The sequence below is a fragment of the Chiloscyllium punctatum genome, chromosome 11 (assembly GCF_047496795.1).
Source record: "Chiloscyllium punctatum isolate Juve2018m chromosome 11, sChiPun1.3, whole genome shotgun sequence".
Taxonomy (NCBI): domain Eukaryota; kingdom Metazoa; phylum Chordata; class Chondrichthyes; order Orectolobiformes; family Hemiscylliidae; genus Chiloscyllium; species Chiloscyllium punctatum.
In genome coordinates this window covers 33,527,617-33,544,604 of record NC_092749.1, presented here as the reverse complement: position 1 = coordinate 33,544,604, position 16,988 = coordinate 33,527,617, and the positions used below count along the sequence as shown (strand labels likewise).

At 41.2% G+C, this 16,988-nt stretch overlaps 1 protein-coding gene across 3 annotated transcripts in view; it reads left to right on the top strand.

Annotated features, from left to right (window-relative positions):
* ppp1r21 (protein phosphatase 1, regulatory subunit 21) overlaps positions 1–16,988 on the top strand; it is a 105,645-nt gene that overhangs the window by 42,547 nt on the left and 46,110 nt on the right. For 2 of the 3 annotated variants that reach the window (XM_072580601.1, XM_072580600.1), the window contains exons 10-13: positions 4,271–4,372; positions 4,470–4,558; positions 11,354–11,490; positions 12,084–12,176. In XM_072580601.1, coding sequence (XP_072436702.1) covers positions 4,271–4,372; positions 4,470–4,558; positions 11,354–11,490; positions 12,084–12,176 — 421 coding nt within the window. The remainder of the gene's footprint in view (positions 1–4,270; positions 4,373–4,469; positions 4,559–11,353; positions 11,491–12,083; positions 12,177–16,988) is intronic. The other variant, XM_072580602.1, reaches the window with a different exon arrangement.

The window sequence follows — 16,988 nt, the reverse complement described above, 5'->3', positions numbered from 1 at the left end:
GTTATTGATCAAGAACTTATCTGTCTCTCTCTCAAATACATTTAATGACTTTGCCACAGTAGACTGCAGAGGCCATGAGTTCAACAGATTCACCACCCTCTGGTTGAAGAAATTTCTCTTTATCAGTTCTAAATGGTCATCCCTTCACGCTGAGGCTGTGCTTTTAGGTCCTAGTCGCTCCTAGTGGAAATATCTTCTCCACATCTACTCTAACCAGAACTCTTAGTATTCTGTAGATTTCAATGAGATGTCCGTTTCTAAACTCCATTGAGTGCAGACCGAGTTCTCGACTGTGCCGCATGACTAGCCCTTTAACCCCAGGATCGTTCTTGTAAATCTCTTCTCATTGGCCCTCTCCAATGCTAGCATGTCATTCTTTGGATATGGAGCCCAAAATTGCTCACGGTATTCCAAATGTGGTCTGACCAGAGCATTATACAACCTTACCAGTGCATCCCTGCTATTATATTCTAGCCCCCTCAATATGAATGGGTAACATTGCATTAGCCTTCCAATCCGTCAACTGATTCTGCATGTTAATCTTAAGAGAATCCTGAACTAAGATTCCTCAGACCCTTTTGTGCTTCAGATTTCTAAAGCCTTTTGCTGTTTAGACAATAGTTTAGGGTGGCATGGTGGCTCAGTGGTTAGCACTGCTGCCTCAGCGCCAGTGACCTGGGTTCGATTCCAGCCTTGGGTGACGGTGTGGAGTTTGCACATTCTCCTCATGTATGTGTGGGTTTCTCCTGGGTGTTCCACTTTCCTCCCATAGTGCAAAGGTGTGCAGGTTAGGTGGATTGGCCATGCTAAATTGCCAATTTCCCCTGACTAATGTATCGAACCTACACATACTGAACACGTGTAGGTTCGATACATTAGTCAGGGGAAATGTAGAGTAATAGGGTAGGGGAATAGCTGTGGGTGGTTAATCTTCGGAGGGTCACCGGACTTGTTGGGCCAAATGGCCTGTTTCCACACTAGGGATTCTGTGATTCTATACTTCTATTTCTACCAACGTACATGACCTCACACTTTGCCACACTGCAATGCATCTGTTACTACTTGGCTCACTCTCCTAGCATGTCCAAGTCCTTCTCCAGCCTCCTGATTCCTCAACACTGTCTTTCCACCTATCTTTGTCTTATCTGCAAAGTTGGTAACAATGCCTCCATTCCATTGACTAGATTGTTAATGTATAACATGAATAGCTGTAATCCCAACATTGGTCTGCTGCAGACTTCCACTCTAGACTGGCTCCCATCCTGAAAAAGACCCCTTTATCTTTACTCTTTGCCTTCTGCCAGTCAGCCAATGCTGATAGCTTACCCTAAACACTTGGTCTCTTAGAGTCATAGAGTTGTACAGCATGGAAACAGACCCTTCGGTCCAACCCGTCCATGCTGACCAGATATCCCAACCCAATCTCGTCCCACCTGCCAGCACCCGGCCCATATCCCTCCAAACCCTTCCTATTCGTATACCTATCCAAATGCCTTTTAAATGTTGCAATTGTACCAGCCTCCACCACTTCCTCTGGCAGCTCACTCCATACAAGTACCACCCTCTGCATGAAAAAGTTGCCCCTTAGGTCTCTCTTATATCTTTCCCCTCTCACCCTAAACCTATACCCTCTCGTTCTGGACTCCCCAACCCCAGGGAAAAAACTTTGACTATTTAGCCTATCCATGCCCCTCAATTTTGTAAACCTCTATAAGGTCACCCCTCAGCCTCTGATGCTCCAGAGAAAACAGCCCCAGCCTGTTCAGCCTCTCCCTACAGCTCAGATCCTCCAATCCTGGCAGCATCCTTGTAAATCTTTTCTGAACCCTTTCAAGTTTCACAACATCTTTCCGATAGGAAGGAGACCAGAATTGCACGCAATGTTCCAACAGTGGCCTAAACCAATGTCCTATACAGCCGCAACATGACCTCCCAACTCCTGTACTCAATACTCTGACCAATAAAGGAAAGCATACCAAACGTCGCCTTCACTATCCTATCTACCTGCGACTCCACTTTCAAGGAGCTATGAACCTGCACTCCAAGGTCTCTGTTCAGCAACATTCCCTAGGACCTTACCATGAAGTGTATAAGTCCTGCTAAGATTTGCTTTCCCAAAATGCAGCACCTTGCATTTATCTGAATTAAACTCCATATGCCACTTCTCAACTGTTTTACTAAGCAGCCTCCTGTGCAGCACCTTATCAGAAGCCTTCTGGAAATCCAATTGAACATGTCCACTGGCTCTCTTCTGTCCAGCTTGCTTGTTACCTTCTCAAAGAATTCTCACCGATTTGTCAGGCATGACCACCCATTGACAAAGCCTTGCTGACTTAGCCCTATTTTACCCACTCACCTCCAAGTACTCCACAATCTCATCCTTATTAAGGACTTAGCAATGACTGAAATTACGCTAGCTGGCCTGTATTTTCTGTTCTTTTGCCTTCCTTCATCCTTAAAATAACGGTGTTACATTAGCCATTTTCCAGTGCTTTGCGACTCTCCCTGACTCCAGTGGTTCCTAAAAGATAATCTCAAGCAGCCCCACTGTGAAATCCATCAATCCAGAATCTCTCTTGCTATCTTCTTCAGATCCCTGGACTGTGGTGCATCTGGGCAGGGTGATTTATACACCTTCAGTCCTTTTTGCCTCCCTAGCACCACCACCTTAATGATGGCCACTTTACTCACCTCTGACTTTGATTCTGGCATGCTACTCGTGTCTTCCACCATGAAGACTGATGCAAAGTATCTATTCAATTTGTCTACGTTTTCTTTGTTGGACATTATTGCTGCTACTACTACACCCTAATTTTCCATTGGTCCAGTGTCCACTCTTGCCTCTCTTGCAATTCCTTATATTAACAGCAAGCTTACCCTTCTATTTTATCTTCAGGCACTGCCACCAGTTCTGCCCCTCACCTGTTGTTTTAAGTTGTCCTCTGCTGGTTTTTAAAGGCTTCCAAATCCTGTGGCTTCCCACTAATTTTAACCATATTTTTTTTTTTGTTTTTGTGCTGTTCCTGACCTCCCTCATCAGTCATGGTTGCCTCTTCCTCCTCTTGGTACATTGTTTCTTCCTTAGGATGAATTTCTGCTGTGCCTCCTGAATTACCCCTAGAAACTGCTGTCATTGCTGCTCCATCATCATCCTTGCTAGACTCCCCTTCCAATCAACTCTGGTCTGTTCTTCCCTCATTTCTTAGTTGCCTTTACTCCATTATAATATTGTTATATCTGATTAAAGCTGTTCCCTCTCCATCTGCAGGGTGAATTCTATCATAAGATAGTCACTACCCCTTAGGGCTTCCTCCATCTTAAGCTCCCTAATTAAGCCTTCCTCATTACATATAGCCACATCCAGAATTGCCTGTTTCCTAGTGGGCTCTACCAAAAGCTCCTCCAAAAAAAGGCATTGCACAAATTCCTTTCGTTGGGATACACTATAACATGGATTTCCCAGTCCACCTGCTCATTGAAGTCTCCCATGATTATTGTAATACTGCCTTTCTCGCATGCCTTTTCTATTTCCTGATTTATTTTCTGTTCCATACCACTGCTCGGAAGCTTGCATATAATGCCCATAAGGTATTTTCTCCCTTTGCAATTTTATCAACTCTACCCAAACAGATTCTGTGCCTTCTAACTCTCATCACTTCTTGCAATCGATTTTCATTTCAGTTCTTACTAACAAGGCAGCCCCACCCCATCTACCTGTCCTTTCTTTGGAGTGGGTTTCTTTGGATATTTAGTTCCTATCTCTGATCCACTTGTAGCCATGTCTTTGGCAAGCATGATGTTGTGGGTATCACAATTTCAGTCTACGCTTTTTGTCCTCTTATTTGCTACACCTGAAGTTTGATTCCGAAACCTTTCCATACTCTATCCTATTACTTGTTCTGGAAACTTCCATAACCTTGCCTGAACCTCGCTTGACCTAGCCAAATGTTCTCTTTCCCTGTTGAACTTTCCAGTATTCTGATGTGATTATGGAGACTGCAATTAGTTTTACTTTTACTTCAGAACAGGGGAAGGCTATTCAGCCCCTCAAGCCTGTTCTATCATTCAAGGGGATCTTGGCTGATCTTTGGCCTAATTCTGTTTACTTATCTTTGGCCCATATCTCTTAATATCTTTGCTTAACTTTAGGCCTTAGATTTTATTTTTGGTTAACAACTGAACAACCTAATCTTTGCTCCTGTGGAGCGTCACAATGTTTCACAGCATTCTGAGTGGTACACTTAACTTGATATTATTTCTCTTATTTCAGTTTTCTGAATACCTACATGAAAATGCCTCTTATGTCCGCCCCCTAGAGGAAGGGATGTTGAACCTATTTGAGAGCATTACTGAAGAAACTGTTACTACACTGGTACGTTTGCTAAAGTTGGTTTAAATGTAGTTTCTACAATATATTTCAGCATTCATGTGATGTGCACATCAGGGAAAATCTTTCTCTTCTCTTTCAGGAAACTACTGTGAAGCTTAAACCATTTTCAGATGTCTTTACTACCTATGTTTACTTCCTAAAGAAAATTCTACCATACCAACTAAAGAGGTAAATTGTGTTTGCCATTGTAATAATGTGACAGTGAACTTTTTTTAAATTAACAATGAATGGAGAAACTCAGCAAAGCTCAGTTTTAAGCTTTATACTCTGACTTTCCAAAATATATCTCAACTGAGTTTTGCTTTCATTATCAATGTGCACACATGAGGCATCTGAAAGCTAGATTTAGAATCTTGGAGAAGGTCTTCAAGGTTGCTGCCTTGGATTGCTGCAGTCTATGTAGGTTAGAAACACCATCCTCCAATCCTACATTTGTTGTTTGATGGTGTTGATGAGCTGTCACCACCCTGCCACCCCCCACCAACACTGTTCTTGATCTGCCTCTCTGCAATGGTTCACTTCACCACGGACTTGCTGCCCACTAATGTGGAACTAACTTACAGAACCTATGGGAAACTATTCATCTCCACTGCCTTCAAGCCAAAATCACACCAACCAGTGTCATCGATCTGCAGTATGTGAATGACGTTTGCGTATGCGCAATCTCTGAGGATGTACCTCCGGACCTTCCTGTCGGCCAAAACAATTATTGATGAAGAGATCCAGCATCGCCTCCAGTGTGCTAGTGCATCCTTCATCTGCTTGAGGGAAAAGGTGTTTGAGAACAAAAGTGTCAGACCTGACACCAAAATAATGCTTTTCAGAACTGAGGTGATTCCTACGCTCCCATGTGGCTCTGAGACATGGACTATCCACAGCAGGCATCTCGAGGAGCAGGTGCAGTACTGCCAACACTTCCTGCACAAGATACTCTCAATCTCCATGAAGAAAGGCACACCAACGCCAGGCTAACGTCCTCAACCAGGCTAACGTTCCCAGGATCGAGGCACTGACCACCCTTGATCAGCTATGATGGGCTGAGCATGTCATCTGCATGACCGATGCGAGACTCCCAAGCAGGTATTGTAGTCACTACTATTTTGAAACAGCAGGTCCTGGTGGACAGAGGAAGCACTTCAGTGATACCCTCAAAGCCTCACTGGCAAAGTGGGGCATTCCCACACTCAGCCCTGAAACACCGGCCCAGTACTGTCCAGAGTGAGGAGGAGCATCCGGGAAGGCATCAAGCACCTTTAAATTTGCCAGTTGGGAGAAAAATGGAAACGGGCAAAAACAGCAAAAGGAGTGCACTGTCACAACAGTGCCCCACCTACCCCTTCCCATGACCACCAAGTGTAACACTGCCTGTGGTAGCCGCATCGATCTGTACAGTCACCCACTACTCTTCCTGAGAGTGAAGAACAGTCATCCTTGTCTGCGAGGGATCACCAATGATAATGTGCTAACTAGAATTTGTTTCAAACAGATCTAGCAAAACTGGGAATTTGTGAGTCGCTGTGCGCCATTCCATATGAAATCAAGACTAATTTAAAGTACTGGGTAATGCAAAGGCTTTAATTAGATTAGATTACTTACAGTGTGGAAACAGGCCCTTCGGCCCAACAAGTCTACACTGCCCCGCCGAAGTGTAACCCACCCATACCCCTACATCTACATCTACCCCTTACCTAACACTACGGGCAATTTAGCATGGCCAATTCACCTGACCTGCACATCTTTGGACTGTGGGAGGAAACCGGAGCACCCGGAGGAAACCCACGCAGACACGGGGAGAACGTGCAAACTCCACACAGTCAGTCGCCTGAGGCGGGAATTGAACCCGGGTCTCTGGCGCTGTGAGGCAGCAGTGCTAACCACTGTGCCACCGTGCCGCCCAATACTGGTAATACTTGAATATTGAACTTAAGTACCTTTTGGTACTAGCAATAGTGCTTTATGGGCTGGCAGGACAGACCTACGAAGAGGGAACAAAAATGTGGATGATTAACCACGATCCTACTGAATGGTGGACCATGTTTGAGCAGTTGAATGACCTTTTCCTGCTCATACTTTCTATGTTCTATGTTTATTGGTCTTATAGCATGAGGATTTAAGTACAGGAGCAGGGTTATCTTGTTGCAACTGTATCAGGCCATGGTGAGAGCACTCCGAGAGTATTGTGTGCAGTTTTGATCTCGATCAGAGTAAGGATGTTCTGGATATGCAGGGAATGCAATGAAGATTTACCAGGCTGATTCCTGGAATGGCAGGATTTTTATACGAAGAGTGATTGGGTTGAATAGAACTATATTCGCTAGAGTTTGAGAATCATAGAAATAGAGTCATAGAGATGTACAGCATGGAAACAGACCCTTCGGTCCAACCCGTCCATGCCAACCAGATATCCCAACCCAATCTCGTCCCACCTGCCAGCACCCGGCCCATATCAATCCAAACCCTTCCTATTCATATACCCATCCAAATGCCTCTTAAATGTTGCAATTGTACCAGCCTCCAACACATCCTCTGGCAACTCATTCCATACACAAACCACCCTCTGCGTGAAAAAGTTGTCCCTTGGGTCTCTTTTATATCTTTCCCCTCTCACCCTAAACCTATACCCTCTAGTTCAGGACTCCTCGACCCCAAGGAAAAGATTTTGTCTACTTATCCTATCTATGCCCGTCACAATTTTGTAGACCTCTATAAGGTCACCCCTGAGCCTCCAACGCTCCAGGGAAAACAGCCCCAGTCTGTTCAGCCTCTCCCTATAGCTCAGATCCTCCAACCCTGGCAGTATCCTTGTAAATCCTTTCTGAACCATTTCAAGTTTCACAACATCTTTCTGATAGGAAGGAGACCAGAATTGTGCACAATATGCCAACAGTGACCTAACCAATGTCCTATACAGTCGTAACATGACCTCCCAACTCCTGTACTCAATACTCTGACCAATAAAGGAAAGCATACCAAAAGCCGCCTTCACTATCCTATCTTCCTGAAACTCCACTTTCAAGGAGCTGTGAACCTGCACTCCAAGGTCTCTTTGTTCAGCAACACTCCCTAGGACCTTACCATGAAGTGTATAAATCCTGCTAAGATTTGCTTTCCCAAAATGCACCACCTCTCATTTTATCTGAATTAAACTCCATCTGCCACTTCTCAGCCCATTGGCCCATCTGGTCAAGATCCTGTTGTAATCTGAGGTAACCCTCTTCGCTGTCCACTACGCCTCCAATTTTGGTGTCATCTGCAAACTTACTAACTGTACCTCTTATGCTCACATCCAAATCATTTATGTAGATGACAAAAAGTAGAGGGCCCAGCACCGATCCTTGTGGCACTCCACTGGTCACAGGCCTCCAGTCTGAAAAACAACCCTCCACCACCATCCTCTGTCTTCTACCTTTGAGCCAGTTCTGTATCCAAATGGCTAGTTCTCCCTATATTCCATGAGATCTAATCTTGCTAACCAGTCTCCCACGGGGAACCTTGTCGAACGCCTTACTGAAGTCCATATAGATCACATCTACTGCTCTGCCCTCATCAATCTTCTTTGTTACTTTTCAAAAAACTCAAATTAAGTTTGTGAGACATGATTTCCCACGCACAAAGCCATGTTGACTATCCCGAATCAGTCCTTGTCTTTCCAAATACATGTACATCCTGTCCTTCAGGATTCCCTCCAACAACTTGCCCACCACCGAGGTCAGGCTCACCGGTCTGTAGTTCCCTGGCTTGTCTTTACTGCTCTTCTTAAACAGTGGCACCACGTTTGCCAACTTCCAGTCTTCCGGCACCTCACCTGTGACTATCGATGATACAAATATCTCAGCAAGAGGCCCAGCAATCACTTTTCTAGCTTCCCACAGAATTCTCCGGTACACCTGATCAGGTCCTGGGGATTTATCCACCTATATGCGTTTCAAGACATCCGGCACTACTTCCTCTGTAACATGGACATTTTGCAAGATGTCACCATCTATTTCCCTACAGTCTATGTCTTCCATATCCTTTTCCACAGTAAATACTGATGCAAAATATTCATTTAGTAACTCCCCCATTTTTTGTGGCTCCACACACAGGCCGCCTTGCTGATCTTTGAGGGCCCTATTCTCTCCCTAGTTACCCTTTTGTCCTTAATATATTTGTAAAAGCCCTTTGGATTCTCCTTAATTCTATTTGCCAAAGCTATCTCATGTCCCAGTTTTGCCCTCCTGATTTCCCTCTTAAGTATACTCCTACTTTCTTTAGACCCTTCTAAGGGTTCACTCGATCTATCCTGTCTATACCTGACACATGCTTTCTTCTTTTTCTTAACCAAATCCTCAATTTCTTTAGTCATCCAGCATACCCTCTACCTACCATCCTTCCCTTTCACCCTGACACAAATATACTTTCTCTGGACTCTCGTTATCTCATTTCTGAAGGCTTCCCCTTTTCCAGCCGTCCCTTTACCTGTAAACATCTGCCTCCAGTCAGCTTTCGAAAGTTCTTGCCTAATACCATCAAAATTGGCCTTTCTCCAATTTAGAGCTTCAACTTTTAGATCTGGTCTATCCTTTTCCATCACTATTTTAAAACTAATAGAATTATGGTCGCTGGCCCCAAAGTGCTCCCCTGCTGACCCCTCAGTCACCAGCCCTGTCTTATTTCCCAAGAGTAGGTCAAGTTTTGCACCTTCTCTAGTAGGTACATCCACAGACTGAATCAGAAAATTGTCTTGTATACACTTAACAAATTCCTCTCCATCTAAACCTCGAACACTCTGGCAGTCCTAGTCAATGTTTGGAAAGTTAAAATCCCCTACCATAACCACCCTATTATTCTTACAGATAGCTGAGATCTCCTTACAAGTTTGTTTCTCAATTTCCCTCTGACTACTGGGGGGTCTATAATACAATCCCAATAAGGTGATCATCCCGTTCTTATTTCTGAGTTCATAAGATTTTAACAGGACACGGTAAATGCAAGTAGCATGCTCCCAGTTTAAGGCTGTAGCCTAGGCCATTTTGGACTCTGGTGAGGAAAAATTCCTTCACTCAGTAGGTAGCCTGTGGAATTTTCTGCCATAAAGCTGTTGAGACCAAAGCATTGCAAGTTTTCTAGAAGAAGGATATATTTCTTGGTTCTAAAGGGATCAAAGAGTCTGGGGAGAAAGTGGGAATACAGTATTAGACTGGATGATCAGCCATGTCCTATTGAATGTCACAGCAGGTTCGAAGGGCCAAATACCCACAGTTATGTTTCCAAGGCTTGTTCATCAGAGCTAGCCACATCTCTCGCTAAGCTATTCTGGGACAACTCCTCCACTGGCATCTACTCATTACTGTGGAGAATTGCCCAGATTTTTCCTGGATACAAAAAAACCCAGAATAAATCCATCCCAACCAATTAACCACCTAATCCATATACTCTTGATCGTCAGCAAAGTGATAGAAGGTGTCGTTGACAGTACTATTATGTGGCACTTGCTCAACAATAATCTAGCCACTGACTCTGTTTGGGTTTTACAAGGGCCATTTAGTTCCTGACCTCATTACAGCTTTGGTTCAAACGTGAAAAAAAAACTCCAGCGGGAGGTGAGGGTAATTACCCTGATATCAAAGTTGCATTAAGTATGACATGAAGCCCCCTTCTCCTCCAACCTGTCAACCACCCATAAGGCATAAATCAGACATGTGATGGAATTTTCTGGATGGGTGCAGATCCAGCAACAAAAAAGAAGCTTGACACTATCGAGGACACAGCCAGCTTAATTTGCTAGATTAAACACTTGCACTCTTAACCACTGATCTGCATTGGTTGTAGCAGTCTGTGATCTACAAGTTGCACTGCAGCAACTCCTCCAATCTCACCCAGATTGCACTTTGCAAAACTGCAACCGCTACTACCCAGAAAGCAAGACATCAGATGCTTATGACCACTGGCACTTGAAAATTCCCTTCCAAGCCACGAATTGTCCTGAATTGAAACACATTGCCCTGCCTTCACTGTTACTGAGTCAAAATCTTGATACTTCCTTCCTGCAGTCCTGTGGATGTAACTACCTGATGTGGACTGAGGTAGTTCAAGAAGCACTTCATAACCAGCTTCTCAAGGGTCATTAGAGGTGAGAAATAAATGCTGGCATAGCTCGTGAACCCACCCCCACCAAAACTCTCTGCCTCCCAACAAATGGATAATAAAAACAAAAATCATCATGTTAAAAGTTGCTGTTCATGTTTTGTTTTAAATCTGGCAAGATAAGTCATTCAAACAATGATTGAAAAGCAAAACGCTTATAGGTGCTTCAGATCTGAAACAGAAACTAAAAATATTGGAAATACTCAGCAGGTCTGGCTGCATCTGTGAAGAGTTAGAGTTGATGTTTCAGACCTGTGAGCTTTCTTCACATGTTTCCAGACCGACTGTGTGTTTCTAGCATTTTCTGTTTTTATTTCAGGCTAGGATACTTAGTTTTAAGCAGAATCTAAGCTTTGCCAACAAAAAAAGGTGAGAACATCTGCATATCATTTCTAATGATTTTACATGCCATATTTATTCCAATTCTGCATCTAGTGTTCATAATCATAAAATTTGAATGAGGCAAATAGAGGGCTAATTTATAATATAATCTTCAAGTTACAATCCTTTGGATAAAGCAAAGTTTCACTCTTTGCAACAAATTTTCTAATCTGCTTCTGTTTGAAATGTTTCACAAACTTCTGTTACATTTACTTCCAGGAATTCAAGTGACCATCCATCGTTCTTTTACTTATGAGTGACCTGTTTTTCATTGCCAATGCATTTAATGGTACACTCTGTTTTAGTGTAATTGAAGCTGAACAGAGAAATTTGCTGATATAGTTTGTATGAAATTCTCAGTTGTGACCAAGCTGTTCAGAAGTGCATTAAAGGTGGGTTATTTAGTTTTGATGCTTGTAAGGAAAAATTAATCATTTTATATTGAATTGGTTCTAGTTTGGAGGAAGAATGTGAATACTCAGTGTGCACAGCTAATTTACAAGCAAGAAATATAGAACTGCAGAGTGACATGAAAAAGATGACTGCTGTCTTCGAAAAGCTGCAGGTTTACATAAGTCTCCTTGCCTTACCAAGTGAGTTCACAAAATTATTTTGTTTGTCATTGCAAGATTACTACAAAACCACTGCATAAGTTCCTGGAAGGATTTGTAGTCGAAGTATCCTGCCATGGCAAATGGTGTAACTTAAGAGTCTAATGATAACCATAAATCTGTTGTAGACTTGTAAAAGTCCATCTGATTCACTCATGCCCTTTTGGGAGGGAAACTGCCATCTTTTCCTGGTCTGGCCTCCATGTGACTCCATTGTGGTTGACCTTACTGCCCTCTGTGCAATTCGAGATGAGTAGTAAATGTTGATCTAGCATTCCTGTGAATGAATTTTTAAAAAATATATCAAATATAGAGGTTGAGAAGGATGAAATGTTTTCATGTAATTTTACGTAAAGTGGTTTCAGGAAAAATAAATAATGTACTTAAATGAAAAGAAAATTGAGGCCTGTTTGAATGCTTTGTAGGGTGACTGAGGCTGGGACTGAGCAAGTTTTTTTTTATACAGGTGGCAGTGGGAATAAAATTGAAGAAACCTATTGACTTGTTTTGTCTGTTCACAACACGACAAAAGTTAATTTCATTTTGTTTTTAACTCTGCACCTTTTTCCTTTTAGGTACAAAACCTGAAATGCTCCTTCAGACAAACTATAATGTAGTTTTCACACAGCTTGCTGCTTGTCTTCATTCATTGCATGATGTCATGAAAGGCAAGTCTTTTAAGAAAAAGGCATTTTAGGATCTTTCAGCTATATATAAGGATTTTGCTTCTGCACCATTGCTTTTAACTGTCCTTTTATAAATATTTTGAAATAGAGTTCAGAAGTAAATAGCCAGCATAATAAAAATGCAGCAAAGATCAGCATATTCCTCAATTTTTGTTATTACCCAAATTCTAACTCTGAAAAATCTTCTATAGTCTATCCTCTGAATTGTTAATTAATTCATTTTAGCTTGTAGATTGTGTCCAATGTCCTACATGACTGGCTATCTCAAAGTTAACAACTTTGTGTATAATGTAATTTCCACTTCTTTAAAAAAATGAATATGTATAGCAATGCCACTAAAGTGTAATAATGTAAACAATTTTTATGGAGAGAAACTAAGTGAGCAGAACGGTGGCAAATGGAGTATAATGTAGGAAAATGTGAAGTTGTTTATTTGGATGGGAGAACAAAAGAACAGTTTTTTTTGTGGCAAAAAGCTGAAACACAACGGGACTTGGGTGTACTTGTGCATGAAACTTTTAAAGCTCGCGCATGTGTAGCAGATAATCAGTAAAGTGAATGAAATGTTTGCCCTTATTTCAAGTATGAGTAGGGAAGTCTGATTGCAACGCGGAAGGTACTGGCAAGATCACATCTGAAGTGATACAAGCAGTTGTAGTCCCGTTATTGCATTGGAGGCAGTTCAGAGAAGGTTCACTAGGATAATTGCCTTATGAGTAAAGGTAACAGATTAGGACCCTGTTCATTGGAATTTAGAAGATTGAGAGATGATCTCAGTGCAGCACATTGGATTTTTTCATAGACTCTTAAGAGGCTTGACAGGGTAAATTTTGAGATGGTGTTCCTCTCATACAGTATCTGGGATCAGAGGACATCCTCTTAAAATAAAGATACACCAATTTAAGACTGAAATTCGGAGGAATTGCTTCTGAGGGTTGAATGTTTTTGGAACTCCTTGTCACAGAGAGCTGTGGGGTATAGTCCTTGTGTATATTTGAGAGAGAAATTCTTGATCAGAAGGGGAATTCAAGGTTAAGGGGAAAGGCAGGAAAGTAGACATGAGTATCAGATCAGCTGCAGTCCTATTGAATGTCAGCAGGATTGGGGGACCAAATACTTAATCCTGTATCCTATTTCTTATGGTCCAGCTTCTTGCTGACTAAAAATTGTTTCCCCTCAATTATATAAAATTAACCTGATCAATAATACTTTTTTAAAAATAATCTGCTTTGATTTCTGTATCGGAGAAATGAAGGTCAAGGTATTCTGTTGTGTATATTAAACTGATTTTGTATATTGTATGGTAGATATTAGAAACAGCAGCTTGCATTAATATAGTGTCTTCAAGTTAAACTATCCTCTGGTGCTGCTCGGAAATGCAGTCAAGCACAAATCAGCATTCAAAGGTGATACTGGAATATCAGGTCTCAATCAAAGTAGACTTTGAGGAAGAGTTTTATAGGCGAATGGGATTAGGGAGGGATTTCAGAAGCTTGGGGATCAAGACATCTGAAGACATTGCTTACAACGTTGATGTGAAGGGTATGTAAGAAACCGGGTATGGGAAAGATAGAGTTCTTGAAAGGTTTATCGAGCTGAACTTGCTTACAGGAATGAGGAGATGCAATACCATGAGCTGAGAACCAAAGTAGGACTTTGAAAGGAGGAATGAGGTGAATATGAGTTGGTATGTGTTACGATGTGAAAAGTTTTCTTTATGTCCACATTTATGGAAAATAGGTTATTGGAGTTGATTCTGGAAGTAAGTAGTAGTTACATGTATTATTGTTTTCTCTTGTTTGCATATTCCACAGATGTTATATTTTCTAAACTTTATTTGTTTTATAAAACATTTCATCTTTGTAGATAGACCCATTTCCATTATTGAAGTTTTAATAACTTATCTGTTGACCACTAAACAAGTGATATCTTGGATGAAGATCCTTTGGGAAATTGAGAATATTATGATCCCACCTGATGGTAATGTGGAGCAAGTCAGATTCTAAAGTGAAACTTCTCTTGATAGAGCAAAGGTTTTATTTTTGTTGTTTTTGTATGAACAGTCAGTCACTCAACATCCTCACAGGGGTTGTCAGTGTACTTTAAATATGAGAATGTTAAAATTTATTACTTGGGGGGGGAGCCTGTTTTACAATGTTAAAGAACTATTTAGATTACTATGTGAAATCTTAGTACAAATATCAGGAGTTAAAATTGAAAATCTCATTGCAGTGATCACCCTGCTTCCACTTGAAAATTCTTTACTCAGTTGGCACTGCTGCAAGTTTTTTACGGAGCTTTCTTTTAATTGACTTTTAAACACTTTTGGAACAAACATATGGATTTTCCATATTCTCAGCCTCTAGCAGATTTCTGCTTCAAGTTGTTTTCCTAAAATTTCTAACATTTTCCCAGCCCTATCTGAAGACTACTAAGCTATCAGCAGTTATTGCTGTCACTGAGCCTGCACACACTGCTTGACCATCTGGATTGTTTTGAGTTTGTGGTAGGGGGCCTTTGTTGCTGGGCAACAATTTTCTTTTCCTACCCTTTTTACCTAATGCACTGAACCTCAAGATCTACTCCAAGGCTGTAAACCCTCATTAAAAGTACATGTATCAGCCAAGTTCAGACACTCCATCACCACACTCTGATCAAATTAAACTAAAACCATGTCTTCCTCTGTTAACACAATATAGAAATAAAAATTAAACTGAAAGCCGTGCATTGTTCTGTACACTTTAGAACACAAGCTTCCAAGTAATTATAACTATGAACCTTTGTCACAATCTTTGCATTAGTTAAGGGTTTGTTCTCATAGTTTTGGACTGAAGTTCTCTGGTGTTTATTTCCAAACTTGTTTTTGCACTGCAAACTGTCTTGGCACTAAATAATGTTACCACTGTAAATTCCCAGGGAGCTTTAGCTATTTATAATTGATCAAATATGAATTACTCTAGACACTTCCAAGTGAACAATTCTATACAAAATTAATTGCATGTTTAATATCTTTCCTAAAAATCAGATTCCCAAAAATATTTGTGAAACCATTTGAGTGTACAATCTCAGTTTCAGGTTTCTATCCATTAGCATGTTTTGGAGAAAAGCAGGTGAATGTATTTTGAAGTCATTTGTATATTTTGAATATGTTGTGCACTCAATGCGTTTCTGTCATCAGATTTCTTTGCAATGCTATAAAGTGAGAATCAAAAGACATGTGATGTTAGGTTTTGTTTTGAGGGTTAGTTCAGCTTTGAGGAAGGAACCTGCATTCTCATAGTTAAGTTGATTGTGGTATGTCATTGCTTGCTCAGGATTGGCTGCTATATTAGAGGCAAGCTAGCTTTCTTTTAATGCTCTTTCATGGGTTGTGGGTGTTACTGGCCAGGCTAGTGAATAATGCCCAGTCATCATTTTTTTTAATATGTGATGATGAGTTGCCACCTTAAGTTGTTCATCCAGTGAATATATAAAGATTGTTATTCAGGACAGAATTCCAGAACTTTAATCCAGCAACTGTGAAGAAAAGGTTACAAGTTAGATGGTATGAATCTTGCAATGCAACTTGCACTGATGCTCCCATGCACCATTTGCCCTTGGTTTTTCCAGATGACTTTCTATATCACGCTGGTTTGGAAGTTGTTGAAGGCACCTTTAGAATGTAACTGTAGTGGAGATTTCAGATGGTATTTGCTGCATTGGTGTTGGAGGGAGTGAATGTTTAATGTGGTGGAGGGGGTCCTGATCAAGCAGGATGCTTTGACTTTGATCATGTTGAGCTTTTTGATTATTAGAATGCTCATCAGGCAAGTCTAGACTGTTTGATCACTTTTGAGTCTTGTACATGATGGACAGGAATTGGGAAATTTTACTCGCCACTTAATTCTCAGCCTCTGACCTACTCTTGTAGCCACAGTATTTGTATTGTTGGTCAAGTTCAGTTACTATATGTCTTGCCCCCAGGATGGTGAGGGCTTCAGTGATAGTAATACTATTAAATGTGAAGGTAATAGTACACATTATCACTTAGAATTTTAAAATCTAGGCAGATGTGATTTTCAGTTTTGTGAAGATAACTTACCTTGAGGTCAGAAGATCGTTTGGAATAGTGAATTGGAGAGACAATTTCCAGGGAGGCATGTGATTTAGTGTCTGTTGTGTTAGTTAAAGAAATGTTTAGTGAATGAGATGTTTATACCGCCGAGTTTAAACAGACAAGGGGAAAAGCGATCAGAGGCAATAGTTTAGTTTCGACTTCAGTTCAGAAGGGAGAACAATTGTTTCATAGAAGAATCAAGTTTGCCAGTGAGGGGAACTTGTCACCCTAGCAGAAGTGATTTGTTTTGTGAAGTTTCCAAGCTGTGAGGTTTTTTATGGAAGTTTTTAAGCTGTTAGAGCTGAAAATAGTTTTTTGGGCTGTCAGAACTGGAAGGGGAGAAAAGTTCATGCCAACGGAAACTGAAGGAAGTTCTAAAATTATCTTTATAGTTCAATAATCAGCAAAGTAGGAAATGGCAAAAAAAGGAGCTGAGTTGGGAGTAATCCTTAAGATCATTAGTCGTACAGCATGGAAACAGACCCTTCAGCCCAACTTTTCCATGCAGACCAGGTTTCCTAAACTGAACTAGTGCCATTTGCCTACATTTGGTCCATATCCCTATAGCTCTCTTTCCTATCAATGTACCTGTCCAAATGTCTTTTAAGTTTTAATTGTACCCACCTCTACCACTTCTGGCAGCTCATTCCACATAAGCACAACCCTCCAGTATGAAATAATTGTCCCTCATTCCTTTT